Source organism: Suricata suricatta, chromosome 7 (genome assembly GCF_006229205.1).
Source record: "Suricata suricatta isolate VVHF042 chromosome 7, meerkat_22Aug2017_6uvM2_HiC, whole genome shotgun sequence".
Lineage (NCBI taxonomy): Eukaryota > Metazoa > Chordata > Mammalia > Carnivora > Herpestidae > Suricata > Suricata suricatta.
Genome location: NC_043706.1, coordinates 38,255,189 through 38,276,013, shown reverse-complemented (window position 1 = coordinate 38,276,013; position 20,825 = coordinate 38,255,189). Strand labels below are relative to the sequence as shown.

The 20,825-nt window shown below is 45.2% G+C and overlaps 1 protein-coding gene across 1 annotated transcript; it reads left to right on the top strand.

The window, feature by feature from the left end:
* The first annotated feature begins 937 nt into the window (after positions 1-937).
* On the top strand, positions 938-10,526 carry TREM1 (triggering receptor expressed on myeloid cells 1). The gene is made up of 4 exons (XM_029945178.1): positions 938-1,046; positions 4,340-4,687; positions 6,020-6,230; positions 10,133-10,526. Exons 1-4 carry the CDS (start codon positions 998-1,000, stop codon positions 10,236-10,238), a joined length of 714 nt encoding a protein of 237 aa, XP_029801038.1. The 5' UTR covers positions 938-997; the 3' UTR covers positions 10,239-10,526.
* Positions 10,527-20,825: the final 10,299 nt, after the last annotated feature.

The following is a 20,825-nucleotide window of genomic DNA, read 5'->3' as shown; positions in this document are numbered from 1 at the left end:
TCCATGTTATAATTCAAAAGCATCTCTTATTTGTCGACACTTTATTGGATTTCTAAGACTCTCCCTCTAATGTATTTCTGAGCTCTTCAAAATGCTTATATTCATTGGACATTTGGGTATATTTCTGAAGTGACTTTTTTTCTGTTACTGATTTAGTTTTCCACATCATCAAATCTGCCTTTTATTGTTTCTAGTATGACAACTACTGAATTTTTCCTTCTTTTATCGCTGTCCTGTCCTATATCCTTGTTTTCTTTTTTAAAAAAAATCTAAGTCTATTCTTGTTTAATGGTGGCCATGTCCTCTCCAATCATTTCTGGGGTTTCCTACACTTTCATGAGCTCCAAGGCCACGTCTGTAACAGGAGGCAGAGGGCAAGTGTAAGGTGTGGGCCATCCGGGTGGAGAGGGGGTGAGCCCCCCAGTCAAAAAAAGCCAAGGAAATCAGGGTGGGGTGAGTAAGGACAGGATGTAGACAAAACATGTGTGTTGGGTCAGTACTGAGCACTTTCCTTAGGGACTCCATTTCATCCTTGCAATAGCATTAAAAACAAGGTATTATTATCCCAAACCCACCAGTGTGCCTGGCACACTTACCTACATTGACCTAGATGGGAATGGAGACCCAGCCTCAAGAAAGCAAGGTGGCCCTCTAGTCCCCTGATAATAGTGACACCTTACTCTTGCTTATGTGTAAGTATTATTCTTACTAAAATTTTGTGAGATTGGCTGTAAAGGTAATTGTCAATATCCCCAGAGAAGAGGAAACTGGGATTCAGAGACGCCTGAGACGCCAGCCCTGTCTCTGGATTCCTGCGTTGTCCTTGACGTTCGGAGTCAAGGCAACCAGTGACTCAAGGCAACCAGTGACGGAAACAGAGCATCAGCCTCAGCACCTCCCAGTAATGGCTTCATATCCTGTTGTGCAACTTTCTGGAGCCTCTCAGCCAGAGTGTCCCAGGCACCACAGTGGCTGTTGGGGTTGGTGCACGTGAAGGATGAGGAAAGCCAGGGTGCAGGGGCTTCTGTGGATGCTCTTCATCTCAGGTAAGGTGAGGAAGAGGCAGGACCAGGTGAGACCTCTGCCCAGAACCTTGGGGATCCCGCCATGAGAAAAGCTTCCCTTTTCTTTGGAAGCTCCAGGGGCAGTGGCCGCCCAGGATAGAGGCAATTGGTAGATGTGCCAAACTGGGTTTCTCTACCTAGACTTAACAGGATCAGGAGAATAGAGAGGGCCTGAGAACAGAAATAAAAGGGGTGAATTAGGGAAATGGGATATCTGTGTATTTTGATGTTGTCAGAGGTATGCAAAACCCTGGATGGGAAAACGATAGAGTAAACCTAAACTTGACATGATCCGAAATAAACTGAGTTTGAAGTTTCTGTTTTTTATATTCCATTATGATGCTTTTGATGTTGACCACCTATTTTTTTTAAGTTTTATTTATTTTGAGAGAAAGAGAGAGAGAGAAAATGACCATGAGAAGTGGAGGGGGAGAGAGTGAGGGAGAGTCCCAAGCAGGCTCTGCACTGGCAGCACAGAGCCCAACGTGGGGCTGGACCCCATGAATTGCGAGATCATGACCCAAGGTGAAACCAAGAGTCGGTCGCTTAACTGACTAAGCCACACAGGCACCCCTAACGTTGACCATCTATTAACCCTAAAAGACATAATTAATTAAATAAATATTTCCCAGGGGCCTCCTTTGGGTCAGGAAATCTGTTATTGCTGAGGTACAGCAGAACAGAAGTGAACAGAAGGGGCCTGCCTCGTGCCCATTTACACGGGGGCTGTAACTGCAGGTGGTTGCTGTTGGAGGGGACTGTTGCCCTCGCTTGGTGGGTCTGCTCCATCGCCACACTGTCACTTCTCCTGTGGTACAGCTCATGCTTTCACTACAGATGAAATCATGTGGGGCTTTAGTTGCCCTCCACCCAATCCTTATGAATAGATCGGGAAAATAACCAGAGAGAGGGAAAATGTCAACAGCCAAGACAAGAAGACTTTGCCTTGGAAAGGTTACAGGGAGAGGGTGTTTTCCAGGAACCCACTACTTTGAGCAAGGTCACAGGCGCTCACCTTGCAGAGCCCGCACACACGTGGCATGCTGTGTCTGCTTGGAGCTGAGGCGATGACCCAGATAGGCAGCCGAGAGCCTGGTTCTCATTCCCTTGTGTTGTATTCATGTGTCTCCAAAGGAGGACTGGGAGAAGAACTTGTGTATTTGTGTGGGAGAAAACCAGCAGTGTATATGCCACTATGTTCTATGGGGGTGGGTTGGGGGTGACCTAAAAACTTTTAGCTCTGGCATCCTAAAGAACAGAATCGCTAGGTACCTATTCAGGCGTTGGCTCAGGCTGCTTTTCCAGCCAGCCAGCTTCCTTGGGCTACCTAGTTCCGAGGTTTGGGGCTGAGTCTAGGGTTAGACTATCCAGGCTTGAATCCTGACTCTACCACTTTCTACCGTGGAACTTTGGGTGAATCACTTAATAACCTCTGTGTTATGAAATAACCTTTCTGTGCCTCAATTTCCTTATCTCTGAAATAGGAATAAAGGCAGGTGTCAACCTTATCCATTTTGAAGCTTCAGTGATAGAGCTAGGGAAATGAAACGAGATAGTACTTTTAAACACTTAGCAATAAAAGGTATTTGTTATTCTTTGTTATTAACATCAGGAATTCCTTTCTTACAGTGGTATAAGACATGGTGCACACATAGCACTCCAGCACTGATTCCTTACTGTCTCCTTTCACAAGCACAGGCAAATTGGTGCACAATCTCAGACTCTTGTAACTCTCACTCTCTTCATCTGCTCTAACAAAGTATCACAGACTGGCTGGTTGATAAGCAACAGGTACTTATTCTCACAGTTCTGAAGGCTGGAAGTTGAAGATCATGCTGCCTGTCTGGTTGGGTTTTGCTGAAGGCCTTCTTCCAGGTTGTAGACTTCAGACTCCTCACTATGACCGCATAGGATGGAAGGGACAAGGGAGCTCTCTGGAGCCTCTTTGATAAGGGTATTTATCCCATTCATGGGATTAATCGTGACCTAATCATCTCCTACACCACCTTGGGGGCTTGGATTTCAACATGTGAATTGGGGAGGTGGAGGACATCTACATCCAGACCAAAGCATCCACCTTGTCCAGGGAGTTGGCAAATAACTGATCTATAACCTCTTACATTAATGTTACAGAGGGTGGACAGAGGACGTGTGTATCCTCCTCAGAGCCCAGCACAGTGCCTGGCCCACGACAGGCTCTCAGCCACCCACAGATGAATGAGTGAATGAATGAGTGAACCAGCCCCCTTGCCTGAACTCTTGTCTGACCAGAGTTCATAGGACTTTCCAGGAAGCTTGTTTTTGAGGTTTCCTTAGAAACTGCAGTGTGGTCCCAGAAAACTTGGCCTGGTTTCATTTTCAAAATCCTCAGGAGTCCCTGAGTTGAGTCTTCTTAAGGTAAGGCTGAGGGCCCACTGGAACTCTTGGCCCAAGCTGGGATGAACATGCAGGTGGGCTGTGAAGATAGCCCAGGGACTCCATCAAAGGAGGGGCTGTTGGCATTTTTCAATGGGCATTCTCAGACCTATTACCTGAGGATTAAAGTGTGTGTGTGTGTGTGTGTGTGTGTGTGTGTGTGTGTGTGGTAGTATTAATAAAAGCAGTAGTAGTTGTAGGTAGTGGTAGCCTGACCCATAGTTTGACCCAACATTACTGTCCAGTACATTACTTGGTGTTCTAAAGAAGAAAGTAACCCAGGCTTGAGTGTACAAACTATAGGCCCTCAGTAAAGTTACAGAGCCTTGTTGTGTCCAGCTGAAAACATAGATCTGGATCTTCTTACTTCCATTCAACTTGGCCTTCCCATTGGCAAGGCTTCCTTCGACCAGACCAGAATGATCTCTTTCCCCTACTTAGACGCAGTCCCCCTAGCTGTGTAAAAGGAATCACTCTCTGCTAGGATCATGCCTTCACACCCATTCATCAACCTGTATGTCCTTCTCTATAGTCTTCCCTTCTGTCATACCCCTGTCATGCATGGTCTCGGCACATGTCCCATATTTGGTCTTCAATCAGGCAACTTTTTCCTCCCGAAAACAATCATTTATGATTGTTTGCAATCTGTTTGCATCTGCAAGTTTGCAAAATGCAGATGAGGTCTAGCTCTTGGAGTAAAAGAAAAAGTACTCATAGTAAGAAGATCTGGAGTCTAGTGCTGGCTTACAGGGAAGGTTGCATGTTCTCTGTAGGCCTTGAGGATTTCATCTGAAAAATGAGCAGCCGAACAAGAAAAAGAGGATTCCTCATAGAGTCTAACTCTGATTCCCTGCTTATAGAACTCCAAGCTGCAAATGAAGTAACATTTCGAAAAAGAGAAGGGGAGACCCTGAATGTAAATTGTCCCGTCGCCATCGAGAAGTATGCCTTCACCCAGAAAGCTTGGCAGAGACTGGTGGATGGAAGGGAGCCCCAGACGCTGGTTGTGACACAGAGTACTTCAGGGGATCCTAGCCAAGTCAACGAGGGCAGGTACTCCCTAGAAGACATCCCCTCCGAGGGCATACTGCATGTCCGAATGACCAATCTTCAAGTGAAGGATTCAGGAAGGTATCGGTGTGTGATCTACTACTCTTCCAAAGAGCCGGATGTCCTGTCCCCCCTTGTCCGGTTGGTGGTGACCAAAGGTGAGTGACCTGGGGTGGGGGTAAGAGGATGAGTGAAGCCAGGCCAAGCGGGGGTACGGGTGGTGGTGGTAGTGCCAACAGGGCTGTGGCTCAAGCAGCCCTGGCCTCTCCTGAAAGTTCATGGTCTCTACTCCAAGGTCTTTGAAAGGCATTTGGTCTAATAGTAAGAAGAGGCTTCAATGTATGAGATTCCTCTTGGAGTAGTGGAGCTTAATTTGGGGTGCCATTGTAGGAAGTGGGGTACAGTGAAAGATGAGTGGTAGACTTGGATAATTAAGTCTCATTCTTTAGGTCTCCATATGAAGATCATTTCTTTGGAAAGAAATGATCTATTTCCTTTCCAAGGGTATATTTGATGGCCTTCCTGTATGTTTCCAAAGCAGTGCTTCTCTGACTTTGCTGTGGGAAAAGCCACCTGGGGAATCTCATTTCAAAAGCAGTCTCTGACACAATAGGTCAAGGGTGGAACCTAGATTGAGCATTTCTGATCTGCTCACTGGTGATGCTGCTGCTAAGGCTGGTCCATGGCTCCCATTTTGGGTAGCAAAGCCCCAGAACTCACCTTAGGTCCCCCTCTCATAGATGATGCTGTCTCACTGGGTAGTAGGGCCAGTTTACCTAGCTGCCTCTCATGCTCATCTCTGAGCTCCTTGAGAAAAGGGCCTGTGCTTTTCTCAGCTCTGGATCCCTAGCAGCTGATACAGCACCTGACACATAGTAGAGCCTCAGCAGATGGTAACTGGAGAAATCAAGGAAGGAGAAGAGAGGGAGGAAGGTTCCAGTTCCTAGCACCTGGGGAATCCTAAGCCTAAAGAATGCAAAGTTCATATGCTATCTATTAATAAAAGATAATTTGAAAAGCAACATGCTACAGGTTCTGGTAATTACAAAGCAGAGTATGGTATAAGGTCGAGTAATCAGGAAATTATTCTTAAAGACGGTGGAAAGCTAATGGATTGGTGCAGAATGGCAGGCAGGTGCATTTCAAATGACAGGAGTAGCTTTACAATTCCCTTACTTCCCCCCCCTTCACACACTTCCCTCCCTCCTTTCCTCTCCTTCTTTCTTTTCTTCTCTGCCTTCCTTCCTTCTTTCCTTTTTCCTCTCTCTGACCCAGGCTGATCTCACACTAATTCTTTAATCTTAGCAAAAGAAAAGCTTGCTTCATGAACTGCTATGTTAATTTCCCTCTTCAGTTCCATTAATCCGGCCACCTATCCATCCTTCCATCCTTCCCTCTTTTCTTCCTTCCTTCCTTTCTTCCACCCACCCACTTCTCGACAATTCATTCATCAATTTACCCATCTGTTGATCCAATGTGCCCTCTTGCAGACCCTTCAAGCACCACTGCCTCGGGTGAGGATCATACCAGGAAACTGCAGATTCCCACCGTCCCTCCTACCACCACCAGGGCCCAGATCACGCTCATTACCAGACCCAGGACTGTGACCAAACTCCCACCTAAATCAACTGTGGACCTCTCCTCTCTTAGCTTTGGAGTCAACATCACAGATGTGACAGATGTCACCAGCTACGGTTTCAGGTCTCTGGGCCCCTGGTTTGATTCCGAGTCCGTATGCTTGAGAAGATGTGGAGAGTGATGGATAGATGAGAGCAGGTGCAGACTTGAGTCACCTAAGTCTGGTGAAACTTCCCTGGGAGGAAGCGGGCAGTGCTAGAGAGGGCTGGAGGCTCTTGGAGAGGCTGCCACTCTCCCCCATTCACCCTGTTCCCTTGCACACTAGAGGAGTAATGAGAGGGAAAGGATATCTTTGCTGAATTCCTGTGAGTCTCAGCCAGCTCCATGGGCCTAATGGTGTAGTGGAGTACACTCAGAGTGAGGGCCCCTGGATCCCAATGCCAGCCTGACTGAGTGGCCGTGGAACTTTGGGTGAGTCACAAATGCTCTCTGGCTTGTTTCCTTGTCTAGACAGAAGTAGGGAGGCTAGAGATTGTGGAGCCGGAAGCTATAATCTAGCCCAACTGTTCTCAGTGGCTGCTATGTGTTAGGATTATGTGGTGTGTTTACTTTTGCTTTGATTTGTGTTTAATACTGATACATGTGCCCTCCTGTAGGCCAATAGATCAGAATTTCTGGAGATGGGAATTTTCATGTGATCTTCAGGAGATTTCTCAATGTGCAGGCAAAGCTAAGAACCATTAGCTTTGAATGCATGCCCCTTTTTACAGTTTATTATTCAATGTCGCTTTATGTTTTTATCATTAAATATTGAATTAACAGAGAAATATTCCCACTAATCTAACTCGTCTGATCTCCACATTTTCTTTCTAGTCTCCATTTATGTTCATACATATTTAACATGGCAGTAATTCTAATTATTTTTCCATGGTAAACTTCTTTGACCTTGCTGCCTAGACTTTGTGAGTATCATCTCAACAAATGTATCCTTTTCTATCAATGGAAAAGCTGGAACTTATTTCTTCACTTGTCTATAGACACTGAGATTATTTTCATTTTTTAAGTATTGATTTATTTATTTATTTATTTTTAAAAGACAGAGAGAGACAAAGTGTGAGTAGGGGAGGGGCAGAAAGAAAGGGGGACATGGCATCCGAAAGCAGGCTCTAGGCTCTGAGCTGTCAGCACAGAGCGCAACGCAGTTCTTGAACTCACGAACCACGAGATCATGACCTGAGCCAAACTCGGACGCTCAACCGACTGAGCCACCCAGGTGCCCCATTGTTTTTGATAGTATCGGTAACTCTGAGACGAACATTTTTGCGGTGTCTTTTTTTTCTTTTAAATTGTTTATTCAAAAGAGTCTCCCTTCAGAGAATGTGAGTGTTTATATGGTCTTCCAAAGACTGGAAACAATTTGTGTTGTGACCCACACTGTAAAAGTGAGGCAGTTATCACTGTGGGGATCCTTTGCCTATAGAGATTTAGTATGTGGGAAATATTCCTGCTAATTGGACATGAACTGACACTGGCTTTCATCTCTCTCCTACCACGGATGAGGAGTTCCAGGAGGGGAGGGACACTGCCTTCCTCCCCACAGTCCTATTGGCTGTTCTGCTGGCACCAGCCTAAGTGCTTAGTGCATAGTAGGTGCTTATTAAGTTTTTTGGACTACATAAGTGACCTAGTGAGAATCAACATTTTTCTTTTATTTCATTTAAAAAATTTATTTATTTATTTATTTTTGAGAGGGAGAGACAGAGAAGGCACTAGCAGGGAAGTGGTAGAAATAGAGAGGGAGAGAGAGAATCCCGAGCAGGCTCTATGCTGTCAGCACAGAGGCCGATGAGGGGCTGGAACTCACAAACTTTGAGATCATGACCAGAGCCGAAATCAAGAGTTGGACGCCTAACTGATTGAGCCACCCAACAGTTTTCTTTTTAAGTTACTTTGATTTTCTAGTAGGTAAATTGAGAGTACATACTTTTTGTCCACTTTGTTACCAAAGTCTGCATCACTTCTATTAACTTTATCTGTTAACTAATATGAACTGTTCTATCAGTCAGAATCCAGCCAGGGAAGCAGGAGTCATTGAGTTGCTTGAAAAAAGAGATGATTTAGTACAAGGGGCTGTTTGCCCAGGTAATGGGAGAAGTGAGCTTCCAGTCTTGGGCTGGATGGGGGGACACACCAGAGGAGGCCGCTGTCACTCTGTCTTAGGGTGGGCTCACCAGAAGCAGGCAATGGGAAAATTTTTGTACAAATATTGTAGGAGGCAATGAAAGGGTAAAAAGAAGGAAGCCTAGCAAGGGTGGCATTACCAAGCCCCTGACTCACAGAAAGGAACTCTGGGGCTCGGTCCCAAGTCGTTTCTGCTGGAACCCATGGGCCTTGTGTATATCAGGGGCAGGGGGAGCTGAAGTATTTACACTCCTGGATTCCCAGTCTTCCCCCAGGGACGGCCCAGGGACGCATGAATCCCCAGGCACTGCGGTGGGGGCAGTGGTCTGGCAGCCTGTGTGCGGCCACAGAGGTTGGTGCGGGCGTGCTGGCCTGCAGGTGCATGCACACCGGGTGCCCCGTGCACGAATGCGTGATAGTACTGGGAGGGCAGCGGAGACTTGAAGGCCCAGTTAGCCCAGCCGAGCAGTGGGCTGCACCTGCTCCGTGGGGGGCACAGTTGCAACCGGGAACCACGAAGCCACAGAAGAGCCAGCAGGGCCTGGACCGACCAGCCGCTGGGACGTGTAGTTCCAGGTGATGGAGGAAGGCTCCCAGCCACAGGCCGCAGCGTGAAGGGGCCTCTGGCGCTTTCTACTGCCATTCTCTCGTTTCTCCCTTTGCCAGCGAGTTCGCACATTCGATTTTAAGTTTTGCATGGGCAGACGTGTTGATTTTTAAATGATTGCTTTGTTTCATTCCTTAACGTGCTCGATGCTACTTCCTGGTGACTTCTCTAGGTGTTTTTGTTTTTGTTTTTTCATTTTATTTGAATCGTTAGTCCCTCTTGCGGGGGGTGGGGGAGGGAGGTGTATTTTGCTATATGTTATAAATTGTACAAAAGATGACTTGTTCTTCATATTGCTATCCAAATGCCCTAAGATTTTTTACTAAATAATCCTTGTCTTCCTCCTGGGTACTGCTTTCCTTAGATGTTAAAGTTGTACAGCACATTAGGTCCACAGGGGGGCTTCTATTTGTTCCATTGCTGCCTATTTCTCTTTTGACCCCGTGTCTTATCACTTAGATGAGTTGTGCTGTAATCTGTTTCCATACTGCTGATAGGTCAAGTTTCCTCACTCATGGGCATCTCTTTCTTATGATATCCACTAATGCTTTCCCAGGACTTTTATTTATGTATTTATTTTAATATTTATTTTTATTTTGAGAGAGAGCGAGCGTGAGAGAGCACAAGTGAGGGGGGGGCAGAGAGTGGGGGAGACACAGAATCTGAAGCAGGCTCCAGGCTCTGAGCTGTCAGCACAGAGCCCGATGTGGGGCTCGAAACCAAGAACAGTGAGATGATGACCTGAGCCAAAGTCGGTTGCTTAATAGACTGGGCCACCCAGGGGCCCCTTGCAGGGCTCATTCTAAAATCTATAAAAACTCATAGTGGGTTTTTGGTGAGGACTGGCTTCTGTTTACAGATGGGGAAACTGAGGCCAAAGCAGTGAGGCCCTCCAAGGAAGTAGGCTCTGCTGCTGAGACAAGAAACCAGGCTTCCTTTCTAGAACTTGACCCTCTGCTGCATCCCAGTGAGGAAGAGGAGCCCGAGCCCACAGCCATGCACACATACCCCCACCCCTTCTGCACGTGGGCTCTATGCACTTGACTAAATATATTCTAGTCAGCAGTTTTAAGCAATGGGACACACTCAAAGCACAAGTCCGGTCAGTATGGGGACAGGTACTGGGAGGACCTAAGCAGCTAAGAGAAGGGGCATGAAGGACTTTTGTAAACACTCAAGTGTGAGGTGTGTCGATGCTAGCAGCCACATTTTATGTCTCGTCTCTTCTTTCCCCCAGGGTCTCTGTGATCAGCATCATCATTATAGTGCTGTGTGGACTCCTGAGCAAGAGCCTCGTCTTCACAGTCCTGATAGCTGTAACACAGAGGTCATTTGGATCCTAGGCTGGCGAACACAGGAGAGTGACCTCTGACTTCCACCCACGTCCAGCTGACAGTTGTTGGGAAGGAGGGATGTGAGGGGAAGGGAAGGAGGGGCAATGGCAGGAGTTGACTCTGTGACACGGGTTCTTTCTAAGGGTCAGGTCCCGCCTTCCCAGCCCTGTTAATTCACTAATAACCTTGGGGGTATGAATTCGCCCCCTCAGAAGAGAAGTTACCGCTGCAAATATTCCCATTCTACCAGTGGCTCCAGATTTGCCTTAAATAAAGACAGAGTCCAATTTGTTGCTGTCTCGTGGGCATTGTGCAGTGTATACAGAGGCCCTGCTGCTAATTCTGCCCTAGTTCTTGCCCTCTGCCCTTGTTCTTGCCCTGGGCCAAAGCATTTAGACTTGACCTGGATAGGGCTCCCACCACAGAAGCATCCTGTTCTCCATGCCCTTGGGCCTCCCTCTCCTCTAGAATCAGATGCTTGAGTTTCTCTTTTCATCTGTGGCCCTTTCCCATACTCCCAGAGAAGGGGGTTGAAAACCATGGAATGAGGAGAAGACACGACACATGGTACGAATTCCACATTTGGGATAGAGAACCCAAGTCAACCAGAGGGTTGTATCCTGGGAAAATACCAAATGAGATAGGCTCCAAAGCATAGGACTGATTGAGAGTCTCATTTGTCTATTGTGTGCATTACCAGGGGTACATTTTATCTCTGGATTCTTAGAACATTCCCGCGAAGGCCAAAATGTAGGTGAGTAGGAACATATCTTAACATGATAAGGTCTTATATAATAACCCCAGAGCCAACAATATACTCAATGGGGGAAAATTGAGAGATTTCCCCTAAGGTCAGGAACAAGAGAAGGATGTCCACTCTCACCGATTTTATTCAACACAGTACTGGAGGTCCTAGCTATAGCAATCAGATGACAAAAAGAAATAAAAGGCATCCAAGATAGTAAGAAAGAAGTAAATCTTTCATTATGTGTAGATAATATGATACTCTATATAAAAAGACTCTAAAGAGTCCAACAACAAAAAACTGTTAGAACTGATAAATGACTCTAGTAAGGTCTGAGGATAAAAAAACCAATGTACAGAAATCTGTTGCCTTCCTAGACACTATTAATGAAGCAGTAGAAAGAGAAGTTAATAAAAACAATCCCATTTACAGTTGCACCAAAAATAGCAATACCTAGGAATCAATTTAACCAGGGATGAAAAACCTATACTCTAAAACCTATAAAACATTGATGAAAGAAATTAAAGATGGCACAAAGAAATGGAAAGATATTCCATGCTTATGGATTGGGAGGACAAATATTGTTAGAGTGTCTATATTACTCAAAGCAAGCTACAGATTTAATGTAACCCCCATCAAAATACCAACAGCATTTTTCACAGAACTAGAACAAACAATCCTAAAATTTGTATGGAACCACAAAAGACTCTGAATAGCCAAGGCAATCTTGGAAAAATAACTGGACACATCATAATTTCTGACTTCTGTATAACAAAGTTGTAGTAATCAGAACAGTGTGGTACTAGGACAAAAATAGACACACAGGTCAATGAAATAAAATAGAGAGCCCATAAATAAGCCCACAATCATATGGTCAATTAATCTTTGATGAAAAAGGCAAGAATATGCAATGGGAAAAAGACAGTCTCTTCAACAAATGGTGTTGGGAAAACTGGACAGCTCCATACAAAAGAATGAAACTGGACCATTTTCTTATACTATATACAAAAAATTTTTTTAAAAAGACCTACATGGAGACTTGAAACCATAAAAATCCAAGAAGGAAACACAGGCAATAATTTCTCTGACATCAGCCAAACAACATCTTTCTAGATATATCGTCTAAGGCAGGAGAAATAAAAGCAAAAATAAACTATTGAGACCATATCAAAATAAAATACTTCTGCACAGCAAAGGAAACAACCAACAAAACTAAAAGGCCATCTACTAAATGCCATTATTTGCAAATGGGACATATCTGATAAAGGGTTAATATCCAAAATATATAAAGAACTTACATAACTCAATGCTAAAAAACCCATAAATAATCCAGTTAAAAAGGGCAGAAGATGTGAATAGTTATTTCTCCAAAGAAGACAGCTAGATGGCCAACAGACTTATGAAAAGATGCTCAACATCACTCACCATCAGGGAAATGCAAATCAAAACCAGAATGAGATATTACCTCCCACTTGTCAGAATGGCTAAAATCAATAACACAATCAACAACAGTGTTGGTGAGGATGCAGGAAAAGGGGAACGCTCTTGCACTGTTAGTGGGAATGCAAACTGGTGCAGCCACTGTGGAAAACAATATGGAGGTTCCTCAAAAAATTAAAAATAGAACTACCTTATGATCCAGGAATCACACTACTGGATATTTACCCAAAGAATACAAAAAAAAAAAATAATAATTTGAAGGGATACATACACCCCTAAATTTAATGCAGCATTTTTTACAATAGCCGATCTATGGAAGCAGCCCAAGTGCCCATCCATAGACGAATGGATAAAGATGTGGTATGAATACACAGCCCAAGTGCCCATCCATAGATGAATGGATAAAGATGTGGTATGAATATGGAATATTACTCAGCCATAAAAAAGAATGAAATCTTGCCATTTGCATCAACAAGGATGGAGCTAGAGTATAATGTTAAGTGAAATAAGCATTGTACATCTGGAACTAATATAACACTGTATGTTATCTACACTGGAATTAAAATAAAATAAGATAAAATAAAATAAAAATGTAATAAAATGTTAAGTGAAAACAATAGAAGTATGTGACTAGAATGAGACCATGTGAGTAGTACGGCACTACTTACTAGCAGGAACACAGGCTAGAGTTCTTTTGCTAAGACTAAGGGCCTCAAAATCATATAGAATGGACCATGGAGGAATTCTGCCTATGTCTAAATGCCTCTTGTCCTTGTGTCACATGAGGGGAAGGGATGGTGGCCCACAAATGGGGCTCCCCCTTTATAGCAGAAGAAGTAGAAAATCAGAAAATACTGATTTAAATCTGTTGGAGTTTGCAAGACCCAGATGAGCCTGAACACCTACTTCGTGGGTGAGGCTGGGAGCTACAGGGGAGTTATAGAGCAGACAGAGGAGGAAGGCGGAGTGTGAACAAGAGTGCACATAGAGACAGCCTGCAGAGATCTAACTGGCAAAACCAAGAGGCAACGGGCAGCCGAGGCCACAGCTGAGGTCATGGCATGAGACAAAGGGTCTGATCACTGATCAAAATTCTGCACCCAATTCCCATGTTTGTGTGTGAGTGTTTGGGTGGGGGGGGGGGTTCCCCGCATCAACAGGCAATTCTGGGACAATTCAACTCAGTTCTGATACCATCAACCCAGAGATAGCATCAGATTCCACAGATTGAGGAGGGCTCAGTCCCTCCCCATCTTTAGATGCCGTTGACAAGCACAGGCTATCACTTGTATTTCTGACCTACCTGCTATAGGGGGGTCCTGTGATCCCCTCCTTGGATTCCATCAATTTATTAGAGCAACTCACAGAACTCAGAAACATTGTACCTGCTAGATTACTGGTGTTTTATAAAAGACTATTAAAGAATATGAATCAACAGCTGGAGAAATAAATAAGGCGAGGTTCTGAACAAAGGGGTTTCTGTCCCCCATGGGATTTGGAGCCCAGCACAGTGGCGCATGGAAACATTCTGGCTTCCCAGGCTAGCAGCACTCTAAACAGCCTCCTTTAATGTTTCTTTTGGTTTTTTTGTGGAGGCTCCATTACCTAGGCATGATTGATGAACTCATTGGTCACTGGTGACTGATTCAACCTCCAACCCCTCTTCCTTCCCCAGAAATCAGGGGGTGGAACTTTCAGTTCCACCCCTTTTTTCAAGGTTGGTTCCCCAAGAAACATTCCCCACCCTTCTGGGATTTCCAAAAGTCACCGCATTGACATAAACTCAGAGGTAGTGGTAAAGGGCTTGTTACGAACAACAGGACATCCATGTCATCTTTATGGCTCTGAAGTGTTTTCAGGAACTGAAAACAAGAGACCAAATATAAGAAAAGATGTTCCCACTGCTCTTATGGCTCATGAAATCCCAAGGACTTTGGGAGCTATGATCCAGAAACTATGGATGAAGTCCAAATATATATGAGAAATGTATTTCAATTGTCTAAATGACCAAATAGGTATTTTTTTAATAAATCACCATATCACACAATCTAGTGATGTTGCCATTGGTTCCCCTGCCCTTGTACTCTTAAAGCCACCCCATCATTGGCGCGATGCTATTCCTGGATGCTCAGTGCTTAAGTGTCTTCTGTGTCAGTCATCTCCAACTGGCTCTGCATCTTGTGTCATACCTTTAAGATCCAGAATCCTGGGCAGAATCTTGCATTTGGCCAAACTTAGGTCAAGTCACATCATTGGGATATAGATGCCTGGGAAGAAGGCACAAGAGAAATATCTGCCTCCACACTCTGTAGTAGAGGAAGTAGAGCTCTGTGCCCTAGTGAGACTCACGCGCTGGAGCATGTCCCCCAGGTGGAGAAGGCATTGGGTTCTGGAGAACTAAAAGACAACAAATATCTGATCTGCTGTAGTTACTCCTAGTACTGTCATGTTCGTGGGCTTCATGCCTCTGCCTAGGCTGGGAGCTCAGGGATTCACACACCTTGCACACAGGACGGCTACCTGACAAATGCCTCAGGACCCATCTGACCTCAAACAGAGCTTGTACAGGCATTGTCTATTTGGACCACTTGCCTTAGAAACCCTTGGGCTGCTGGTTAAAATGCAGATTCCAGAGCTTTCCCAGACTGGCCAAATCAGAATCTCTGGGGGGTGGCGCTCAGGCATGTGTATGTTTGCCCGTTTCCCAAGCCCATACTTGAGGACCATTGTGTGGAGTAAGATTAGAGAAGGCAGGTCATCAGCAAGATTTGAGCTCCATCTTAGAGGACAAGCCAAATTCGGATGTATAGTGTCATTCCTGACAGGGGGAATGTCAGGGGTTTGAGGATGTGGTGGTCAGTGGCCACGGGTGGAATGTCCTGGTGACCTGAGGAAGTGAGTGGAGTGGCTGGGTGGGTCCAGACTTGCTACGGTGGAGAACAGGGAGCTATTGAGCGTTGACCAATGGGCAGTGATGTAATAGCAGCAGGAAGGAAGATGTCACAAGGGCAATGTTTACTCTTTTCTCTTCTGCATTTCCCTGAGCTGCTCCCTCTTCACACTTCCCTTCTCAACTGCAAAGTAATGGGCAAGCCTCTCAGGGAACATGGAAGGCACCCCTGTGGGGCAAAATCCTCTAGCAAAGGGGAGGGCCCCAGACAGCCAGCATCCAGTGGATCCTGGTCCTGGGACCAGGATAAGATGAAGGGGAGAGGACTCTGGGGTGGCCATGGCTGCTGCTGCTGCTGCTGCCGCTGCTGCTGCTGCTGCTGCCGCTGCTGCCCTGAGCCTCAGGTAAGGAGATGCAGGGGGAGGGATGGAGATGGCTGAAGGGCTACTGCTAAGAGGGGTTTCTCTCACTTCTTTAGGAGGGACTGAATGGGATCGGGGTGTGGGCTAGACACAGGAAAGAGAAGAGAAGGTAAAGGATAGGGGCACCTGGGTGGCTCAGTCGGTTAAGCGGCTGACTTTGGCTCAGGTCATGATCTCACAGTTCGTGGGTTCAAGCCTCGAGTCAGGCTCTGTGCTGACATCTCAGAGCCTGGAGCCTGCTTCTGATTCTGTGTCTCCCTCTCTCTCTCTGACTCTTCCCTGCTCATACTCTGTGTGTGTGTCTCTCTCAAAAATAAATAAAGCGTTTAAAATTTTAAAGAAAAAAGATAAAGGATATAGACTGTGCAAGTTAACCCTGTCCCAGCAGGAACTGGGTGATGAAACAGAATCTGGAGCCTCCTAAAGTGCACTGTGAAGTTAAGAAAATTATATGAAGTGAACTGAACAATTTCTTATCACTGGGCTGATTTCCTGGGAAGGAGGGAGTGTAAGATACAGTCTCTCCTTAAAGGAACCAGGCACTGAGGTAGAGGAGGCATTAGTAGAAGGGAAAGGGAAATAATAAATGGGCAAAGTCACAGCATGAAGACAAAAATACGGTGGAAGTCTCTCTAGCAGGGTACAGGAAGGCAGTGTGGAAAAGAGGGTTCTGGAATCAGACAGAGCTGCGTTCAAATCCTCTCTGCCACTTTCTACATTTGTGACCTCAGGAAGTCTTCCAACCTCTCTGAGCCTCAGGGTCCTCATTTGTAAGTGGTACCTACTCAATATTTATTTGTAAATGTCCTAAGGTGGTTGTCCTAAGAGTTAAACAGCAGACTGATGTAAAATTCTAATGCTCAGTATTTAGGGGACAGTCAGTGCTTAATAAAAGTTACGATGGATGATGATGGTGGTGGTAGCGGTGGAAACAGGTGCAGGGTGATCAAGGGTATTGAGGGTTGAAAGGGGAAAGAGATGAGTGCAGGTGGAACTGTTCAGGTAACTTCTCTCTGGGACTAGAGGGGGTGGATGTGGGTGGAGATGCATGGGGGAAAGCACTCAGCCTGGGGACGGCCGGGGCTAGGGTGAGGTGCTGGGTGCTGGAAAGCGAGGGTTGTGTCTGGGGAAGTGCAGGTAGAACAGAATATGGGTTGTAAAACTGGCCAAGTTCTCTTTCACTTTTTTATTATTAAAATTTTCCCATCTACAAAATATGGAAAGAATAGTCACCGTAAACTTATTATCTAGATCAAAACATCCAACCATAATTGATATTTTGCATTATTTGCTCCATATGTGTGTACATTGCTGAGATACATTTTTATAAATATATTAATTATATTTATTAATTGCAAATATAAAATTTTATTGACTTATTATTAAATGTTTATTAATTTATTACATATATTAGTACATATTACATGTATTTATAAATATATTGTATATGTTTATATTATGTCATGATATATAACTATATAATTATGTATCACATATATGTATATATAAAATTGCTGAACCATTTCAAAATAATTTACAGAAATCCTAAATTACTCATAAATGCTTGATGGAGCTACTAATGTTTTTGATGTGCAGCCTTATATCTTGGGTGGGGTCTGTGGGTGTAGGGATGGTGGAAGGAACATTTGCTCAGTGAAGGACTTTGACTTCTCATTCTAGGATTCCAAGCTGTAGGAAAAGAAGAGAAAAGAAAGTGACTGCTGGTGGGAAAGACCTTGACCTCATTCTACTCTTACAGTGGCATCTTCTACTCCTCCGGCCTGAAGGCCTGGCAGTGGGTGAGGAACCAGCGCCCTCCAGAGACAGTGGTGGACTCCAACACTTAGATACAAAGACCTAGGGGTGCCTAGGTGGCTCAGTCAGTTAAGGTTAAGTGTTGAACTCTGTTCGGATCATGATCTCGAAGTTCGTGAGTTCAAACCCAACATCGGGCTCTGTGCTGACAGCTCAGAGCATGGAGTCTACTTTGGATTCTGTGTCTCCCTCTCTCTCTGCCACTCCCTCATTTGTACGTTTTCTCTCTCTCTCTCTCTCTCAAAAAAAAAAAAATTTAACAGGGCGCTGGGTGGCTCAGTCGGTTAAGCTTCCAACTTTGGCTCAGGTCATGACCTCACAGTTTGTGGGTTTGAGCCCGCATCAGGCTCTGTGCTGACAGCTCAGAGCCTGGAGCATGCTTTGGATCCTGTGTCTCTCTCTCTCTCTGCCCATCCCCTACTCATGCTCTGTTTTTCTCTGTCTCCATAATAAACATTAATAAATTTTTTAAATAAAAAAAAAAGAAAGAAATGAAGAAACAAAGACCTAACTGGCCCAATCTAGGGATATGTGTTGAAGGTTGTCCCATGGAACCCATATTCAAGGTCACAATGACAGCTCTGGTGGCAGGACTTGCTTGATCTCAGAACCACAATGACAGCTCTGGTGGCAATGCATGATTGACCTCAGAACCCCCATGTCCTGTACAAATGGATTTAGCTGATACAGTACAAAGGTGAGAGACAGCAAGACCCTGGACAGGAAAGGAAGGATTTTTGGGGGACTGACCTCAGCCACAGGCTGGGAGAGCTGCTTTGGACAGAGTAACCAGGAAAGCTCCAGACCTGAAATCAGTGCACCTGGGTCTTCCATGCTCACTCTTTGCAAGTTTGCAAAAGTCCCACCAGCTCCTCTCTCAGCCTCAGCTTTCTCACCTGTTAAGACAAGAAAATTGGTCTAGGTGATCTCAAAAATTCTCTTACTCTACGTCAGAGAACCTGCTAGAGGAACCAGACACCCAAACATCAACTTTGTCCAAGCACTTGGTTCATTTATCTCCCTCCTGTGAACTAGGCCCTGCTATTCCCGTGGTACAAGGAAGGGAGGCTACAAGAAGTTAGGTGACTTACCGAATCTTTCAGCGAGTACTTGGTGCATCTTGGATTCTACAGAGATCTACCTTGATTGGGTGGTTCTTGGTGAATCCTCAAAATTGGCCCAATTTGGGGCACCTGGGTGGCTCAGTCGGTTGAGCAGCTGGCTTCGGCTCAGGTCACATCTCATGTTTGTGGGTTTGAGCCCCGAGTCAGGCTCTGTGCAGACAGCTAGCTCAGAGCCTGGAGCCTGCTTCAGATTCTGTGTCTCCCTCTCTCTCTGCCCCTCCCCCTCTCATGCTCTGTCTCTCTCTGTATCAAAAATAAATAAAACATTAAAAAAATGAAAAAAAGAAAAGAAAAGAAAAAATTAAAAAAAAAGAAAGAAAGAAAATTGGCCCAATTTGCCAGTTGAAAGCTGCCTCCTTTCTCAAGGGATTTAAAAAAGTAGTATATGAGGGATACATTCTAAAAAGCAAAATGAAGGGCCTTTCACCGACCTTGAGTTGCTTCTTGTTGGCGAGGGCACTACCAGTTTTTTGGAAAGCCTGTCTACCCATGTGGGGAGACAGAGCTGGAGAGGTGGAGTCAACACTTCTGCCTCAAGCTTCTTAAGAAACCTCCTCTGGAGACAGTGAGTTGGAGGGGCCTCCACCCCATAGGACACTGCTGGTCCACATCCTGCTCACCCCAATATGTGAGTATCAGGAGAGGGCTGGGCTTCAGCTGGACTTCGAAGTGTCTAGAAATAAAGAGCTGACTATGCAAACTGATGGGGCTGTAGTCAGGACGGAGGGAAGCTAGTGAGCCCATGAAATAGAATACAGTCATTCCCCAGTACTTTAAAAACACCCAGTGACACCCAGTAATTAACCGGCTGGTTACAAAGGTCAGTTAAGAGGTTCCATTGCCCTGTAGTCAGGGACATCTAATTTTTTTAATTATTTTTTTTAAGTTTATTTTTATTGTTTAGAGAGATAGAGAGCAAGGAGGGGAGGGGCGGAAAGAGAGGGAGACAGAATCCACGCAGGCTCTGCACTGTCAGCACAGAGCTTGACTCCGGGGTCGAACTCACAAACCATGAGATCATGACTTGAGCCAAAGTCAAAAGTCAGACACTTAACCAACTGAGACACTCAGGTGCCCCAGGGACATTTTATTAATTTGGTCTTAGTGTCTGAATTCTGTGGAAGTACTAACACCTTGCTCTTTACCCAGGGAGGTCGGGGCTGTCACAGGACAGGAGGAAGTATACAGGCCCAACTCCCATTCTCCCTGTGCCCTGAACATCCTCAGTGACCTTGAGCAATTCCTTCACCCCTTTCTGGCTTACCTCACTGTGACGTTCAATGGCTCCAATTCTCTGGATTCTTCTGTATTTATTGGGTTCAGAGGAACACAGGCCTTATGTTTTACACTTGTCAGAGTTTGCCCACCCCAGACACAAGCAGATGGTATGGGCCCACTGGGTCTGACTCCATCCTTCTGCCTGGTACCTTTACTCAAATCTTGATAAGGACAACAAAAAAATAATCAAGAATGACTGAGTCCAGATTCTTGTATGACAAGTGTATCAAGTTTAGTACAGGATAAATATAAACATAATTATTTTCATCACGCCACAAAAGATGCTGTGGTAGACTGATTGTAGCTTCATCCAGTAATTGGAGAGAACTTTAGGCTAATGTGGCTAAGGATAGTGAGTCTAGTACAGATTGCTCTTGCCTGAAGGAATTATTAGTTTCACAGGGGAAACAAAATATAGTCCTATGAAAAGGGCACCCGCGGTAATAATTGGCTTTGTATCCAGAGGTAGTAAGGGACTGATTTTTAGTTATACCAAATGGACAGAGAGAGTTTCTTTCTGGGGTGGGCTGGGCATACCCAGAGATAAACGAACTTTCCCTCAGTGGATTGTGGGGAGTCCTTCTTTATTCTTCTTGACTTTTTCTTCTTCAGTTTTCCAGGCTGGGGAGGGCATGGCAGTTGCCAACCATAGAAAGAAACTTAATATATTGGGGGTGGGGATTATTTGGAGGTGATAATGTTGTCCACCCAACCCCACTACAGGAAGGGAGGCCTAAAATGGGAATTTAAGAAAAGAGAAGGTGGGCTGTGAAGGGCAGGAAGGAGGTTGCCTGCCTCATGGGTGAGCTCCATGTTGGGTCAGAAGCAAAAGCAGGACTGTTGTGGCAGATGAGCAGGTCATGTGATGGTGATGGGCTGGGA

Excerpts from the sequence above, each read along its gene's own strand:
- TREM1 (XM_029945178.1), top strand. The coding sequence starts at position 998 with ATGAGGAAAGCCAGGGTGCAGGGGCTTCTGTGGATGCTCTTCATCTCA. Across the intron at positions 1,047-4,339 it reads GTGGATGCTCTTCATCTCAG|AACTCCAAGCTGCAAATGAA; the intron begins GTAAGGTGAGGA and ends CCCTGCTTATAG. Across the intron at positions 6,231-10,132 it reads GTCACCAGCTACGGTTTCAG|GGTCTCTGTGATCAGCATCA; the intron begins GTCTCTGGGCCC and ends TCTTTCCCCCAG.